A 17,782-nucleotide genomic window follows, 5' to 3' on the forward strand; every position below is an offset into this window, starting at 1 on the left:
CGAGCCATTTTAGTTCTTTGGTATGGTTTTGTTTAGTTTAAATTAGTTCAGTTACCAGCCATGGTCACTTAGATTAGGACATGTAAGGTTTAGGAGGTGGAGGAACGCTTGGTACTAAAAGTCAGAGTACCCTGAGAAAAACCATTGACTTGCTGCCATTATCTGGCAAGTGACCCTAGGCCTGGTCACCCACATGGGATTCCAACTGAGACCCAGAGGTGGAGGGCTTGTGGTACAAATATGTGGAGACATCTTTATTTACCACTCGGTCACCGCAGGGATGTTGTATTGGTGGGCAGTGTGTTAGAGGATTTATGTGAATGATGTGAGGGTATATGATAGGGCGGAGGATATTATCTAGTTTGTGTGTCAGGACAAAGCTATGCTGTTGTTAGGCTACAAAGGGTCACCCAAAGCTGGCTTCCTTCCTTTAGATTACATACCTCCTGTTAAACTTATGAGTGATTGTGTATCCACACTGCCTCTACTGTCAGATAGCAGGTTACTGACACATTTTGTGGATGTGTTGTGTGTATATACCTACAATGTCTATATATGACACACTTCAAGGCCACTTGCCTATTAAAATACAACATGTTTCATCTTCAATTTTAATTATATAAATAAATTAGTATGTAAATAAGAACAGGGTCGCTTTTGTTTTCACAAATTTGGATAATATTATTACCTGTTTTACTGAAAATAGAATTTTCTGATCAAAACTACACTTCAAAATGAGCTTTCTATTGCTAGTTTATTATGTTCCTTTATGTTGTATAAACTTGTCTGGTTATCAGTAGTACAGGTCATGATAATGGATCATGGTGGCCTAGTAATAATATTATATGAGTCATCTAGGTTTGCTGTCCCCAGCAAGTGTAGTGTAGACATATACTGCCAAGATCCATGCACCTGCATATAAATAGCTGTTGTGTACTTACATAATCTTGTATGTAATGTGATACAAGCGTGCTTTGTAAACATAAATGTAAACATATATATTTGAATTTCAAACAAGATGAAGGTTTCATTTTGAAAAAATCTCAAGATTACGTTCATACTGCAAAATTCCTGATTCATGATTACTTTCATTTCAAAAATAGTTTGATGAAATTAGTACAGTAACCCATAATTATAAGACTTCAAGTTATTTGAACATATTCTATCACTTGAACATTCAGGAAGTTTATAACAGACCTATAGTATACGATATAGTTACAGTTCCATGCTCCAACACAAAATTTTGCTCTCTTTCCTTCTTTTTGGTACACGCACTGTTATGAGATTTTTAAAAATAGTGTGACACAATTATCACACATTTGTAAATTCAAATTTTGAAAAGAAGTGTTATCAAATCATGGCTACTTCACTTCAATTTTACACTTTTCATATTTACAATATGTATAGATTTAGCAGTTTATATAAATAAAGGACTAGGCTTGTATCAGATCTACATTGATTTTCTTCTTTGAAACCATTTTACGATTATATCAAAGTCACGTACATGAAATAGAAACATAAACAAGACACTCATACTTCCTTATTGAAAGCATGACATGAAAGTGGTCACAATAAAACTACTAATTCAGTAGCTATGTATTATAGTGGTCAGAGTGTCCTAGATTCTACTTGAGATCAAAGTTTAAGGAAATACTAGCTACAATATGTACTGATCACCTTAAAGAAATACTAGCTACAATATGTACTGATCACCTTAAGGAAATACTAGCTACAATATGTACTGATCACCTTAAGGAAATACTAGCTACAATATGTACTGATCACCTTAAAGAAATACTACTAGCTACAATATGTACTGATCACCTTAAGGAAATACTAGCTACAATATGTACTGATCACCTTAAAGAAATACTAGCTACAATATGTACTGATCACCTTAAGGAAATACTAGCTACAATATGTACTGATCACCTTAAGGAAATACTAGCTACAATATGTACTGATCACCTTAAAGAATACGTAAACAATATGTACTGATCACCTAAAGAAATACTAGCTACAATATGTACTGATCACCTTAAAGAAATACTAGCTACAATATGTACTGATCACCTTAAAGAAATACTAGCTACAATATGTACTGATCACCTTAAAGAAATACTAGCTACAATATGTACTGATCACCTTAAGAAATACTAGCTACAATATGAAACCTAAGATATAGCTACAATATGTACTGATCACCTTAAAAATACTAGCTACAATATGTACTGATCACCTTAAAGAAATACTAGCTACAATATGTACTGATCACCTTAAAGAAATACTAGCTACAATATGTACTGATCACCTTAAAGAAATACTAGCTACAATATGTACTGATCACTTAAAGAATATAGCTACTACAATATGTACTGATCACCTTAAAGAAATACTAGCTACAATATGTACTGATCACCTTAAGGAAATACTAGCTACAATATGTACTGATCACCTTAAGGAAATACTAGCTACAAATATGTACTGATCACCTTAAAGAAATACTAGCTACAATATGTACTGATCACCTTAAGGAAATACTAGCTACAATATGTACTGATCACCTTAAGGAAATACTAGCTACAATATGTACTGATCACCTTAAAGAAATACTAGCTACAATATGTACTGATCACCTTAAGGAAATACTAGCTACAATATGTACTGATCACCTTAAGGAAATACTAGCTACAATATGTACTGATCACCTTAAAGAAATACTAGCTACAATATGTACTGATCACCTTAAGGAAATACTAGCTACAATATGTACTGATCACCTTAAAGAAATACTAGCTACAATATGTACTGATCACCTTAAGGAAATACTAGCTACAATATGTCTGTCTGTACTGATCACCTAATGGAATCTAGCTACTATGATCTGTACTGATCACCTGAAGGAAATACTATAGCTTAAGCTAGCGTTGATCTGTACTGATCACCTAATGGAATTCTAGCTATGATCTGTACTGATCACCTAATGGAATTCTAGCTATGATCTGTACTGATCACCTAATGGAATTCTAGCTATGATCTGTACTGATCACGAATGAAATACTAAAGCTAGCTATGATCTGTACTGATCACCTAATGGAATTCTAGCTGTGATCTGTACTGATCAGAATGAAATACTAAAGCTAGCGTTGATCTGTACTGATCACCTAATGGAATTCTAGCTGTGATCTTACTGATACTGATCAGAATGAAATACTAAAGCTAGCGTTGATCTGTACTGATCACCTAATGGAATTCTAGCTGTGATCTGTACTGATCAGAATGAAATACTAAAGCTAGCTATGATCTGTACTGATCACCTAATGGAATTCTAGCTATGATCTGTATGTACTGATCACCTTATGTAATTCTAGCTATGATCTGTACTGATCACCTAATGGAATTCTAGCTATGATCTGTACTGATCACCTGAAGGAAATACTATAGCTTAAGCTAGCGTTGATCTGTACTGATCACCTAATGGAATTCTAGCTATGATCTGTACTGATCACCTAATGGAATTCTAGCTATGATCTGTACTGATCACCTAATGGAATTCTAGCTATGATCTGTACTGATCAGAATGAAATACTAAAGCTAGCGTTGATCTGTACTGATCACCTAATGGAATTCTAGCTATGATCTGTACTGATCAGAATGAAATACTAAAGCTAGCGTTGATCTGTACTGATCACCTAATGGAATTCTAGCTATGATCTGTACTGATCAGAATGAAATACTAAAGCTAGCGTTGATCTGTACTGATCACCTAATGGAATTCTAGCTATGATCTGTACTGATCACCTAATGGAATTAAAGCTAGCTATGATCTGTACTGATCAGAATGAAATACTAAAGCTAGCGTTGATCTGTACTGATCACCTAATGGAATTCTAGCTATGATCTGTACTGATCACCTAATGGAATTCTAGCTATGATCTGTACTGATCAGAATGAAATACTAAAGCTAGCGTTGATCTGTACTGATCACCTAATGGAATTCTAGCTATGATCTGTACTGATCAGAATGAAATACTAAAGCTAGCGTTGATCTGTACTGATCACCTAATGGAATTCTAGCTATGATCTGTACTGATCAGAATGAAATACTAAAGCTAGCGTTGATCTGTACTGATCACCTAATGGAATTCTAGCTATGATCTGTACTGATCAGAATGAAATACTCTAGCTATGATCTGTACTGATCACCTAATGGAATTCTAGCTGTGATCTATACTGATCAGAATGAAATACTAAAGCTAGCGTTGATCTGTACTGATCACCTAATGGAATTCTAGCTATGATCTGTACTGATCAGAATGAAATACTAAAGCTAGCTATGATCTGTACTGATCACCTAATGGAATTCTAGCTATGATCTGTACTGATCAGAATGAAATACTAAAGCTAGCGTTGATCTGTACTGATCACCTAATGGAATTCTAGCTATGATCTGTACTGATCAGAATGAAATACTAAAGCTAGCGTTGATCTGTACTGATCACCTAATGGAATTCTAGCTATGATCTGTACTGATCAGAATGAAATACTAAAGCTAGCTATGATCTGTACTGATCACCTAATGGAATTCTAGCTGTGATCTATACTGATCAGAATGAAATACTAAAGCTAGCGTTGATCTGTACTGATCACCTAATGGAATTCTAGCTATGATCTGTACTGATCAGAATGAAATACTAAAGCTAGCGTTGATCTGTACTGATCACCTAATGGAATTCTAGCTAGTGATCTATACTGATCAGAATGAAATACTAAAGCTAGCTTGATCTATACTGATCAGAATGAAATACTAAAGCTAGCTTGATCTGTACTGATCACCTAATGGAATTCTAGCTATGATCTGTACTGATCAGAATGAAATACTAAAGCTAGCGTTGATCTGTACTGATCACCTAATGGAATTCTAGCTATGATCTGTACTGATCAGAATGAAATACTAAAGCTAGCGTTGATCTGTACTGATCACCTAATGGAATTCTAGCTTGATCTATACTGATCAGAATGAAATACTAAGCTAGCGTTGATCTGTACTGATCACTAATGGAATTCTAGCTTGATCTGTACTGATCACCTAATGGAATTCTAGCTATGATCTGTACTGATCAGAATGAAATACTAAAGCTAGCGTTGATCTGTACTGATCACCTAATGGAATTCTAGCTATGATCTGTACTGATCACCTGTCAGTTATCTGTACTGATCACCTGTCAGTTAATTGTAAAGGATCTGCATGGCTGCATGTCAAATTTTGATAAACATTTATAACTTTTATTTGTGGTTTTATAAGGAAGTAAAAATTACAACAGAGAACCTGTAATAAAACTACCTTTGGTAGTTGACCTTGTTATCTTGTCGATCTGATGCATGTGTGAATAATTCACTATAATTTGTATACACACTGCTACATGCTGCAGCTGTGAGATGACTTCGGTATGGGTAGAATGTACACATAATGTGTCATATAGTTTGGGTGTATAGTAATATGCCAAAAATTCAGCCAGGAGAAGGGTGAAGTAGAAATAGCACCCACTAAATAAAACAAATCTTTGCTGTAGACAACAATCATAATTCATGTGAGTTATACTGATAATCAGGTTTTCTATAACAAGCAGGTGTAATCTGACTGCTGCTGGTTGTAGGAGATTAAATACCATACCTTTGTAATTATCTGGTATACAATTTAAAATGTATGCAAACTACTCCAGCTGATGCAAATATCTTAAATTTGATGAATAGTTATTTTTATCTTGGTTATATTAACCGAGAAATGACTTGCAAATATATATGAGTGCATGAGATGCAGCTTTGTGTGGTATATGGTACATACAGTATTTGACCCAATAATTAAAGTGCCCATATCCCTATAAGCACCCCTCCTCCCTTATGAGGCCTCAATTTCAATTGCCTGGTCATAAATAAAGACCAAAGCTACACAAAACTTTATAGGGTTTTAATATTTCCATCTAATTAAATTGTCACCTTTACATTTTTTTTCAATTTTTTAAATGCCTTGGGTGCTTATTCATGCAGCTTTGAGTGGTATATGGAACATAGATGTATGGACATGCAGCTTTGTGTGGTATATGGTACATAGATGTACAGACATGCAGCTTTGTGTGGTATATGGTACATAGATGTACAGACATGCAGCTTTGTGTGGTATATGGTACATAGATGTACAGACATGCAGCTTTGTGTGGTATATGGTACATAAATGTACAGACATGCAGCTTTGTGTGGTATATGGTACATAGATGTACAGACATTCAGCTTTGTGTGGTATATGGTACGTAGATGTACAGACATTCAGCTTTGTGTGGTATATGGTACGTAGATGTACAGACATGCAGCTTTGTGTGGTATATGGTACATAGATGTACAGACATTCAGCTTTGTGTGGTATATGGTACGTAGATGTACAGACATTCAGCTTTGTGTGGTATATGGTACATAGATGTACAGACATGCAGCTTTGTGTGGTATATGGTACATAGATGTACAGACATGCAGCTTTGTGTGGTATATGGTACATAGATGTACAGACATTCAGCTTTGTGTGGTATATGGTACGTAGATGTACAGACATGCAGCTTTGTGTGGTATATGGTACATAGATGTACAGACATGCAGCTTTGTGTGGTATATGGTACATAGATGTACAGACATGCAGCTTTGTGTGGTATATGGTACATAGATGTACAGACATGCAGCTTTGTGTGGTATATGGTACATAGATGTACAGACATGCAGCTTTGTGTGGTATATGGTACATAGATGTACAGACATGCAGCTTTGTGTGGTATATGGTACATAGATGTACAGACATGCAGCTTTGTGTGGTATATGGTACATAGATGTACAGACATGCAGCTTTGTGTGGTATATGGTACATAGATGTACAGACATGCAGCTTTGTGTGGTATATGGTACATAGATGTACAGACATGCAGCTTTGTGTGTGGTATATGGTACATAGATGTACAGACATGCAGCTTTGTGTGGCATATGGTACATGTATAGATGTATGGACATGCAGCTTTGTGTGGTATATGGTACATAGATGTATGGACATGCAGCTTTGTGTGGTATATGGTACATAGATGTACAGACATGCAGCTTTGTGTGGTATATGGTACATAGATGTACAGACATGCAGCTTTGTGTGGTATATGGTACATAGATGTATGGACATGCAGCTTTCTGTGGTATATGGTACGTAGATGTACAGACATGCAGCTTTGTGTGGTATATGGTACATAGCTGTATGGACATGCAGCTTTGTGTGGTATATGGTACATAGATGTACAGACATGCAGCTTTGTGTGGTATATGGTACATAGATGTATGGACATGCAGCTTTGTGTGGTATATGGTACATAGATGTACAGACATGCAGCTTTGTGTGGTATATGGTACATAGATGTACAGACATGCAGCTTTGTGTGGTATATGGTACATAGATGTACAGACATGCAGCTTTGTGTGGTATATGGTACATAGATGTACAGACATGCAGCTTTGTGTGGTATATGGTACATAGATGTATGGACATGCAGCTTTGTGTGGTATATGATACATAGATGTATGGACATGCAGCTTTGTGTGGTATATGGTACATAGATGTATGGACATGCAGCTTTGTGTGGTATATGGTACATAGATGTACAGACATGCAGCTTTGTGTGGTATATGGTACATAGATGTATGGACATGCAGCTTTGTGTGGTATATGGTACATAGATGTACAGACATGCAGCTTTGTGTGGTATATGGTACATAGATGTACAGACATGCAGCTTTGTGTGGTATATGGTACATAGATGTACAGACATGCAGCTTTGTGTGGTATATGGTACATAGATGTATGGACATGCAGCTTTGTGTGGTATATGGTACATAGATGTACAGACATGCAGCTTTGTGTGGTATATGGTACATAGATGTACAGACATGCAGCTTTGTGTGGTATATGGTACATAGATGTATGGACATGCAGCTTTGTGTGGTATATACTATTTACATATATACTGATATGTCACTGATAGAGATGATTGTGATGACAAGTACAATACAATGTCATGCAGATCATTAAGTACTTGTAATGTATGTAATGGCGGTGTAAAGCCATCGAGTTGGGAAGTACTATCTCCTGTAATGAGGGTTTACACCAGACTGTGTCAATACACTTCTCCACAATCACACGTCGTTTAAGTGGTGGGATCAAGACATGGAAACTCAAACAGTTAATACTACCAACTATACAGACACTCCCAGCTGGTGCATATTTCAATTGAATAATGCTTATTAAATAATGGTTTATCTCAAAGAAGTCATACACATGTCATTACATCTTTTGATGAAAGCATATGGTAATTCTGTGAAGTTCAGTGAACATATAAAGAAAATAGCTACAACCACAATGTAACTTCAGTTACATATGTGCATGGATCCTGTCATCAACACATGTCAACAGTTTCAAGTGTTTCTTTTGCATCTGATGTCCATGTGTGTTCATATTACATCTAATGTCCATGCATATATCCATATACCCCGAGTACATTTTACAATGGTACACTTATACATCTACACTAATCAGAATTTTACACTGGTACATCAAAAAACTTCAGAGCATATGTATTTGTTAGATTAAATGCATTAATAAATGTTGCATCAAGTGACTGCAACCAATCAAGAATTATGACCCTCATTTTAATTTTGATACATAAGAATTACGTTATATACAGTGCATTGTATTTATGATGTAGGTGTTTTTCAAATCAATTTTCTTCAATTTGTAGCCAAGCCAGTGGTCAACAAGATCAAGCAGTACAGGCTTCACCGAGATGATTTTGATACCATCCGGATTATTGGCAGAGGTGCTTTTGGAGAGGTAAGTTTTGCCTCTTTTCCCAGAGTAAATTAATTTGCTGTTCTTGTCCAATTAGTGAATGAATATTACTTTGATTGATGATAAAAAAATGAGATTCTCATCAACTTGCTTACAATTATTTAGGTAGTGTACTGTGCCTAATGATGAAGATTCAACATTTAATTTTTCCTGCAGCATGCTGATTAATACATAACAGTAAAATGTTACTGCTACGGATGCTGCAAATTCTTCTGCCTCACAAGTCAAATTTCATGTAACCAGTCCTAAAACTGGTGATAATCAATAAAAGTTTGTACACACATTGCTTTGCTGGAAATACAGCACCAGAATTATATGCCTGGTATATCTGTATAAAGTATAACATGTAACTGTTGCTGCTGCAGTGCGACTCACAAGGAGATGTTTCTGGTCACATTTCTAAATGTGTTGATACATATGGTGGACCAGTCCAATACATACAGAAGAGCAGGCTACTTTAGCATGTTAAAACTTTCGCATGAAAAAGAAAATTTGATTTAAACATAGATGTATTTAGAATTTAACAATTTGGTGTTAAGGGTTTTAAGACTCTTTCATAAGTGGATATGAAGGATAGGGATATTCTACCCGAGGGTTACAAAATGTTTTAAAACCCGAGGCTTATAGAATATCCCTATTTTATTGTATTGCAATTTTACAACTATAATATCCCGCCATTTTGAAATAAATTCTAAGAAATCCATGACTGAAAGTCAATTTTCCATAAATGAAAAATTACGTGATATTTTCAACCAAAGTTCCGTTGTTTGCATCTTTTATAGTAAAACGGTCATATTTATGAAAAAATAGTTAAAATTTTACCGAGGAAATGGAAATTTATTGACGCCGTGATGTCACGGGGCTTTATTGCATGGGTAGCCATGCAATACAGCCCCAGGCGATATGAGTGTATTGCCCAGCCAGTATTACACCCGTAGGTATAAAAGAAATATATATATGATTCAACCATTTTTCAATATTTTGTGAAATTTTATTTTCGAACATAGCAATGTCCATGAAATCACAAAAGGATTATCCCTGTGGAAATATACGGCTAGAACAGTATCTTGTACAATATTATAAATTCCTTTACTTTTCATAATATATCATATCAGTGCATTATTTGTCAGTATATTTTCTTCATCTTAGGTGGCAGTTGTTAAGCTGAAGTCAACGGACCAGGTTTTTGCGATGAAAATCCTCAATAAGTGGGAAATGCTGAAACGAGCTGAAGTGAGTGATGAGATATGATTTGTCTACTTTGATGAAGTTTTCATTTGTTTGTAATTGAATATTCATTATATCTTTTTGTAAGATGATTTTGGTAAGATGTTGTTTCTCTAGTCCTCCGATACGCTGGTTGGCTAATGTAACTCATATCATTTGGTTTACAAACATTGTGCAAATGAATGAAACAGACAACATCCTCTGACTGTTAAAAATATAACGATCATGATGAGTTTGCTATCTACTGTATGTGTATATATCTTACAAAATAATTAGTAGACTTCATTTCTGTGAAGTTCCTCTACAGCTGTCTTCGGTTCAGCAGTGCTGGCTGTCAAGTAGTAAATGAATATTTAAAGATTGTACTGACTAGGCCTCTCTCCCTCAAACACACATAGCCTCCATTTTCTGCTTTTACACATGGTTATGCTTGTCACACAGCACAGGATACTGACTGTTAGCTCAGTTTGAATGCTATACCATGCACCCTGAACGATAATTTAATTTTGTTTACATGATATAGCTTTTAGGTTCTACACTCATGCTAAGTATGAGGTGTTGCGATAAAAACTAATTACACGGAAATGAAAAAAAGATAATAAGGGAAATAAAGCCATAAAAAGTGAAGAAAAAGTAACCTCATTTATTCCTTATCTTATTATTTCTTTCTTAATATTTTATTGTAATCAGAACTTTAATAAAAATAAAGAATATTATCTCAATTCAGAAAATATATGTCTATACATTAGAAATAGGTAATCCTTTCTTTTGTTACATTCAATAATAGTAAATCTGGTACAAATGATAATTGTTTAACAATCTTTGATATAGAGCTACATTTACTTTCTAGTGTGCTATTTTTGAAGCAGTTGAGTTTTATCTTGTTAACCTATTGAATATGTATACATTAAATACAGTGGAATTTGCCTTAGCCACCTCTGTTTATAGACTACCTGCCTATTAAGACCACTCTCTTAGGGTTCCACATTGCCATTTATAACAATTCGACCTGTTTATAAAGACCACTTGGCTATAGAGACTTGTCCCTTGGGTGGTCTAGATCGTTACACAAAGTTTGACTGTATACTAAATTCTTCATTGACAGTAATCAAACAACGCCATGAACATTGCAGAGTATTGTCACATATGTAGTACAAAAATTGGTGTACTTGAGAATTGCCCTTGGCCTAGTTTATATATTCATGGAATTAATTAATCAGCAGAAACACAAGGGACTGTTACTCAATTAAGTTTAAGTCCATGGGGAGATTCCTCTTCAAGAGATTTTTGAGGTTATAACTGAAGAAAAGAAAACTGGATTTGGAAACTAATTTGGTTCTCCAAAGTTAGGTGGGGAAGGGATTAATAATGTACACTTATATGGTGAATAGGAAATACTTACAGTAATGAATCAATATTTCCATCATTTCTAACAGAAAATTCATTTTTGAAATTGTTTGTCATTATTTGTCACATTTTGTGTTTTTTTAGACGGCCTGTTTCAAAGAAGAAAGGGATGTATTGGTGTATGGTGATCGTCACTGGATCACCAATCTCCATTACGCATTTCAAGATGACAACTTTCTGGTAGGTCCTCTAACTGTACTCTAAATCAAAAAGAGGTTGCAGTATCCAATATTATAGCAGTAAACTGATTTAAAAGAAAAATTATAGTTACTTGCATTTGTTAAAATTATGAGCCATAAGTTTTAACTATTTAGTGTTTAATACGATAATGTGCAAACCTTTCAACAAGCAGTGGTATCCTATGGTGAGATAGGCTGTCCAAAATCGCAGGATGTAAATAGTATCTTGTAGCACCATTAGCTGTGTTAATTGGTGTTTAATCATTTGTCTAATCCTTGCAGTACCTTGTGATGGACTACTACTGCGGAGGTGACCTTCTGACACTGCTGAGCAAATTTGAGGATCGTCTCCCTGAGGACATGGCCAAGTTTTACATTGCTGAGATGGTGCTGGCTATTAGTTCTATCCACAAGTTGTGTTATGTGCACAGGGACATAAAACCTGACAATGTTCTCATAGATCAGAGTGGTCATATAGTGCTAGCTGACTTTGGATCCTGTCTTCGTCTTCTGGAAGATGGAACGGTAAGCTTTGATTTATTCACGCATTTCAACTTTAGTTTAAATATATATGCTAATGAACTGTATTTGCAAAATTGGAGATCAACACCCATCTCATCCATTTTCATACAATGAAGAAAGATCGGTTTATTTTATAATTTCTTTGTTGTTTCTGATTTATTGTTTTTCAGTATTTTTCTTTGTTTTTTCATCTGACCCGAAGGGTCAGGATGACCTATTGTCATCATGCACCGTCCGTCGTCGTGCGCCGTGCGCCGTGCGCCGTCCGCCGTCCGCCGTCCGCCGTGCGCCGTGCGTAAACTTTTTATTCAAACGACTTCTTCTCAATAACCGGAAGGCCCAGGGTACTCATATTTGGCCTGTAGGTTGCTGGGATGGAGGGCTACCAAGTTTGTTCAAATGAATGACCTTGACCTTCATTCAAGGTCACAGGGGTCAAAAAGGCTAAAATCTTTAAACAACTTCTTCTCAAGAACCAGAAGGCCCAGGGTACTGATATTTGGCCTGTAGGATGCTGGGATGAAGGGCTACCAAGTTTGTTCAAATAAATGACCTTGACCTTCATTCAAGGTCACAGGGGTCAAATAGGCTAAAATCCTTTAAACAACTTCTTGTGAATAACTAAGAGGCCTAGAGACCTGATATTAGGCCTGTGGCATGCTGGGATGAAGGGCTACCAAGTTTGTTCAAATAAATGACCTTGACCTTCATTCAAGGTCACGAGGGTCAAAAAGGCTAAAATCTTTAAACAACTTCTTCTCAAGAACCAGAAGGCCCAGGGTACTGATATTTAGCCTGTAGGATGCTGGGATAAAGGGCTACCAAGTATGTTCAAATAAATGACCTTGACCTTCATTCAAGGTCACAGGGGTCAAAAAGGCTAAAATCTTTAAACAACTTCTTCTCAAGAACCAGAAGGCCCAGGGTACTGATATTTGGCCTGTAGGATGCTGGGATGAAGGGCTACCAAGTTTGTTCAAATAAATGACCTTGACCTTCATTCAAGGTCACCGGGGTCAAATAGGCTAAAATCCTTTAAACAACTTCTTGTGAATAACTAAGAGGCCTAGAGACCTGATATTAGGCCTGTGGCAAGCTGGGATGAAGGGCTACCAAGTTTGTTCAAATAAATGACCTTGACCTTCATTCAAGGTCACGAGGGTCAAAAAGGCTAAAATCTTTAAACAACTTCTTCTCAAGAACCAGAAGGCCCAGGGTACTGATATTTGGCCTGTAGGATGCTGGGATGAAGGGCTACCAAGTTTGTTCAAATAAATGACCTTGACCTTCATTCAAGGTCACAGGGGTCAAATAGGCTAAAATCCTTTAAACAACTTCTTGTGAATAACTAAGAGGCCTAGAGACCTGATATTAGGCCTGTGGCATGCTGGGATGAAGGGCTACCAAGTTTGTTCAAATGAATGACCTTGATCTTCATTCAAGGTCACAGGGGTCAAATAGGCTAAAATCTTTAAACAACTTCTTCTCAAGAACCAGAAGGCCCAGGGTACTGATATTTGGCCTGTAGGATGCTGGGATGAAGGGCTACCAAGTTTGTTCAAATAAATGACCTTGACCTTCATTCAAGGTCACAGGGGTCAAAAAGGCTAAAATCTTTAAACAACTTCTTCTCAAGAACCAGAAGGCCCAGGGTACTGATATTTGGCCTGTAGGATGCTGGGATGAAGGGCTACCAAGTTTGTTCAAATAAATGACCTTGACCTTCATTCAAGGTCACAGGGGTCAAATAGGCTAAAATCCTTTAAACAACTTCTTGTGAATAACTAAGAGGCCTAGAGACCTGATATTAGGCCTGTGGCATGCTGGGATGAAGGGCTACCAAGTTTGTTCAAATAAATGACCTTGACCTTCATTCAAGGTCACGAGGGTCAAAAAGGCTAAAATCTTTAAACAACTTCTTCTCAAGAACCAGAAGGCCCAGGGTACTGATATTTGGCCTGTAGGATGCTGGGATGAAGGGCTACCAAGTTTGTTCAAATAAATGACCTTGACCTTCATTCAAGGTCACAGGGGTCAAATAGGCTAAAATCCTTTAAACAACTTCTTGTGAATAACTAAGAGGCCTAGAGACCTGATATTAGGCCTGTGGCATGCTGGGATGAAGGGCTACCAAGTTTGTTCAAATAAATGACCTTGACCTTCATTCAAGGTCACGAGGGTCAAAAAGGCTAAAATATTTAAACAACTTCTTCTCAAGAACCAGAAGGCCCAGGGTACTGATATTTGGCCTGTAGGATGCTGGGATGAAGGTTTGTTCAAATAAATGATCTTGACCTTCATTCAAGGTCACAGGGGTCAAATAGGCTAAAATCCTTTAAACAACTTCTTGTGAATAACTAAGAGGCCTAGAGACCTGATATTAGGCCTGTGGCATGCTGGGATGAAGGGCTACCAAGTTTGTTCAAATAAATGACCTTGACCTTCATTCAAGGTCACGAGGGTCAAATAGGCTAAAATCTTTAAACGACTTCTTCTCAAGAACCAGAAGGCCCAGGGTACTGATATTGGGCCTGTAGCATGCTGGGATGAAGGGCTACCAAGTTTGTTCAAATGAATGACCTTGACCTTCATTCAAGGTCACGGGGGTCAAATAGGCTAAAATATTTAAATGACTTCTTCTCAAGAACCAGAAGGCCCAGGGTACTGATATTTGGCCTGTAGGATGCTGGGATGAAGGGCTACCAAGTTTGTTCAAATAAATGACCTTGACCTTCATTCAAGGTCACAGGGGTCAAATAGGCTAAAATCATTTAATCAAATTCTTGTGAATAACGAAGAGGCCTAGAGACCTGATATTAGGCCTGTGGCATGCTGGGATAAAGGGCTACCAAGTTTGTTCAAATGAATGACCTTGATCTTCATTCAAGGTCACAGGGGTCAAATAGGCTAAAATCTTTAAATGACTTCTTCTTAAGAACCAGAAGGCCCAGGGTACTGATATTGGGCATGTAGCATGCTTGGATGAAGGGCTATCAAGTTTATTCAAATGAATGACCTTGATCTTCATTTAAGGTCACGGGCGGCAAATAGACTAAAATCTTTAAATGACGTCTTCTCAAGAACCAGAAGGCCCAGGGTACTGATATTGAGCATGTGGCATGCTGGTAGCATGCTGGGATGAAGGGCTACCAAGTTTGTTCAAATGAATTACCTTGACCTTCAATCAAGGTCACAGAGGTCAAATAGGCTAAAATCTTTAAACGACTATGTTGTATTGTACTAATAGTCAGATGACCGTTAAGGCCCATGGGCCTCTTGTTTGTTTTTCAGTATTTTTCTTTGTTTTTTCATACATGAATTTTGAAATCTTTGTACTTTAATTGCCTAAGGCTAAGGAAGAACATGTTTTATAATCAAGGATACTTCTCTTTTCAGGTTCAGTCATCAGTGGCAGTTGGTACACCAGATTACATCTCTCCAGAAATTCTTCGAGTAGGTCTCCTTCAGTAGATAAAATTCCTTTTCAAAACATTGAAATTTTCTGCAGATGGAAATTTTTCCTGATGTGATTTCTTATCAAGCTGGAGGTTATTCTAAAAAGACAAAACTTTATAAAGTTAATTAGTTTCTGTCATTTATTTGTAACTGGTTTTCTTTACCATTGTTGTTAAAGACAAATTTGACTTAGTCCGTGCGCCCTGGATTCCAGACTCGCTGTTAAAGACAAATGTGACTTATTCTTTAAGCCCTGGATTCCAGACTCGCTGTTAAAGACAAATGTGACTTAGTCTGTGGGCCTTGGATTCCACACTCGCTCGCTGTTAAAGATATTGCCAATATTCTGTTTTATTGTCTTTACATAAAATTGATGGAAATAATGTTGTCTGCCCAGTTCTGTTGTACACTATTGTGTCACATAGTGCATTGATATGTGGAAGTGGGGAACATTTATAACTTTAATATCTAATTATCTTGAGAAATTTCTCTCAAACTAAAACCTAACATGTCCTTAGACTACTGACTTAAAACAATATTGGACCACACCCCTATGTCTGTGATGTGGTAATCAGTGTGACAAACTTAATGACATGTGGACTTCCCTTACAGGCTATGGAGGATGGCCATGGTCGGTACGGCCCGGAGTGTGACTGGTGGTCATTGGGAGTCTGTATGTATGAGATGCTGTATGGTGAAACTCCGTTCTACGCTGAATCTCTCGTGGAAACCTATGGCAAGATCATGAACCATCAGGTAAAAAATAATAAACTCAAAATGTGCATTTTTGTCATAAAATTGGCCGAGGGGGTATATATAGTGATATCTGTGTCTCTTATATCTCATTACATTCTGACTTGATTTCATATGGCGTTCAGGACAATTATGTCTCGCATACTTTTTTAGTTTTGTGGTTTGTTGCTTCCCCCCACCCCCCCCTCTTCTTTCACAAACATGCTAGAGAATTTTTAACTTTGTAGGAAATATATTAAAGCACACCTATATTGTAATCTATGTTCGATTTTCCTTTGATTTTCAGAAAATACATTAAAGCACGCCTATATTGTAATCACTGTTCGATTTTACTTTGATTTTCAGAGATTTCCTCAAAACCATATTGTTTTGAAATTTCACATAAAATAGGTGATGTTTGTGGATATGCTATCCTGAGAAATCTGAGATAGATCTATGGCTGTCAAAAGTTTTAAAATCTTCTTAATTTCAATGAAAATTGATATACAATTTCCTGGTGACACTGAATAGCATTGTCAAAGTCTTGAAGGAGCCTACAAACCACTACTGTGTAAGATTCTTCTTGATGATGCATTTTTGGATGAGACTTGACACTGGTTCAAATTACTTGTCTATGGATGAAGCATATATACTCAGTGCCAACCCATCTGAACAATTAAATTAGTGTGCAAAACCACAAATATTGGTAGTCCATCTCAAGTTACAAATACAATATTAAGATAATGATAAAAAAGTGGTGCTGCGATGATGTAAATTTTGTAATCAATTATTGACAAATAAAGAGAGAGAGAGTTGGGGACAGACGCGATCAATAACACTGTGTATATGTATAGCCAGCCACACAGCCTCACAGACATGCATGTAGTACATATTTCCAGGCAACCATTTGGTATTTCTGTGTGGAGACACAATACACTGTAATTAACTTGGTTCCTCTCTGGTTCAGTTTGGTCCTCTTCATAGAGCAAACAAAGATATGTTTAGCTATGTTGACTGTCTGAAAATAAAAATGGTTCCTTAATCGTGGAAAGATATAATTAGCCGTTTTTGGAGGCTAATTAATCTGAGGTAAATGTACAAAGTTGAATGTATAAGTCAGATAGCACCTTTCTCTTATTGATTTTAGGTAATGGTACAGTTTTAAGATATTGATCAGTAAAGAGATATCACCATGTTTTATTAGCACTTCAGTCGTATCATGGCAACTCTTCAGAATTTTCATGTATAAAAAAAAAATTGAATATCAGCACAACTTTAGCACTTTCATTGCATCATAAAACAGAACATAGTTTAATGTATAGGTAAAACATTC

At 36.5% G+C, this 17,782-nt stretch overlaps 1 protein-coding gene across 6 annotated transcripts in view; it reads left to right on the forward strand.

The window, feature by feature from the left end:
- Positions 1 to 17,782, forward strand: part of LOC138318936 (serine/threonine-protein kinase MRCK alpha-like) — a 69,320-nt gene that overhangs the window by 15,911 nt on the left and 35,627 nt on the right. For all 6 annotated transcript variants that reach the window (XM_069261753.1, XM_069261754.1, XM_069261756.1 and 3 more), the window contains exons 2-7: positions 8,817 to 8,908; positions 10,076 to 10,159; positions 11,645 to 11,740; positions 12,022 to 12,264; positions 15,658 to 15,714; positions 16,330 to 16,473. In XM_069261753.1, coding sequence (XP_069117854.1) covers positions 8,817 to 8,908; positions 10,076 to 10,159; positions 11,645 to 11,740; positions 12,022 to 12,264; positions 15,658 to 15,714; positions 16,330 to 16,473 — 716 coding nt within the window. The remainder of the gene's footprint in view (positions 1 to 8,816; positions 8,909 to 10,075; positions 10,160 to 11,644; positions 11,741 to 12,021; positions 12,265 to 15,657; positions 15,715 to 16,329; positions 16,474 to 17,782) is intronic.

This window comes from Argopecten irradians, chromosome 3 (assembly GCF_041381155.1).
Source record: "Argopecten irradians isolate NY chromosome 3, Ai_NY, whole genome shotgun sequence".
NCBI lineage: Eukaryota > Metazoa > Mollusca > Bivalvia > Pectinida > Pectinidae > Argopecten > Argopecten irradians.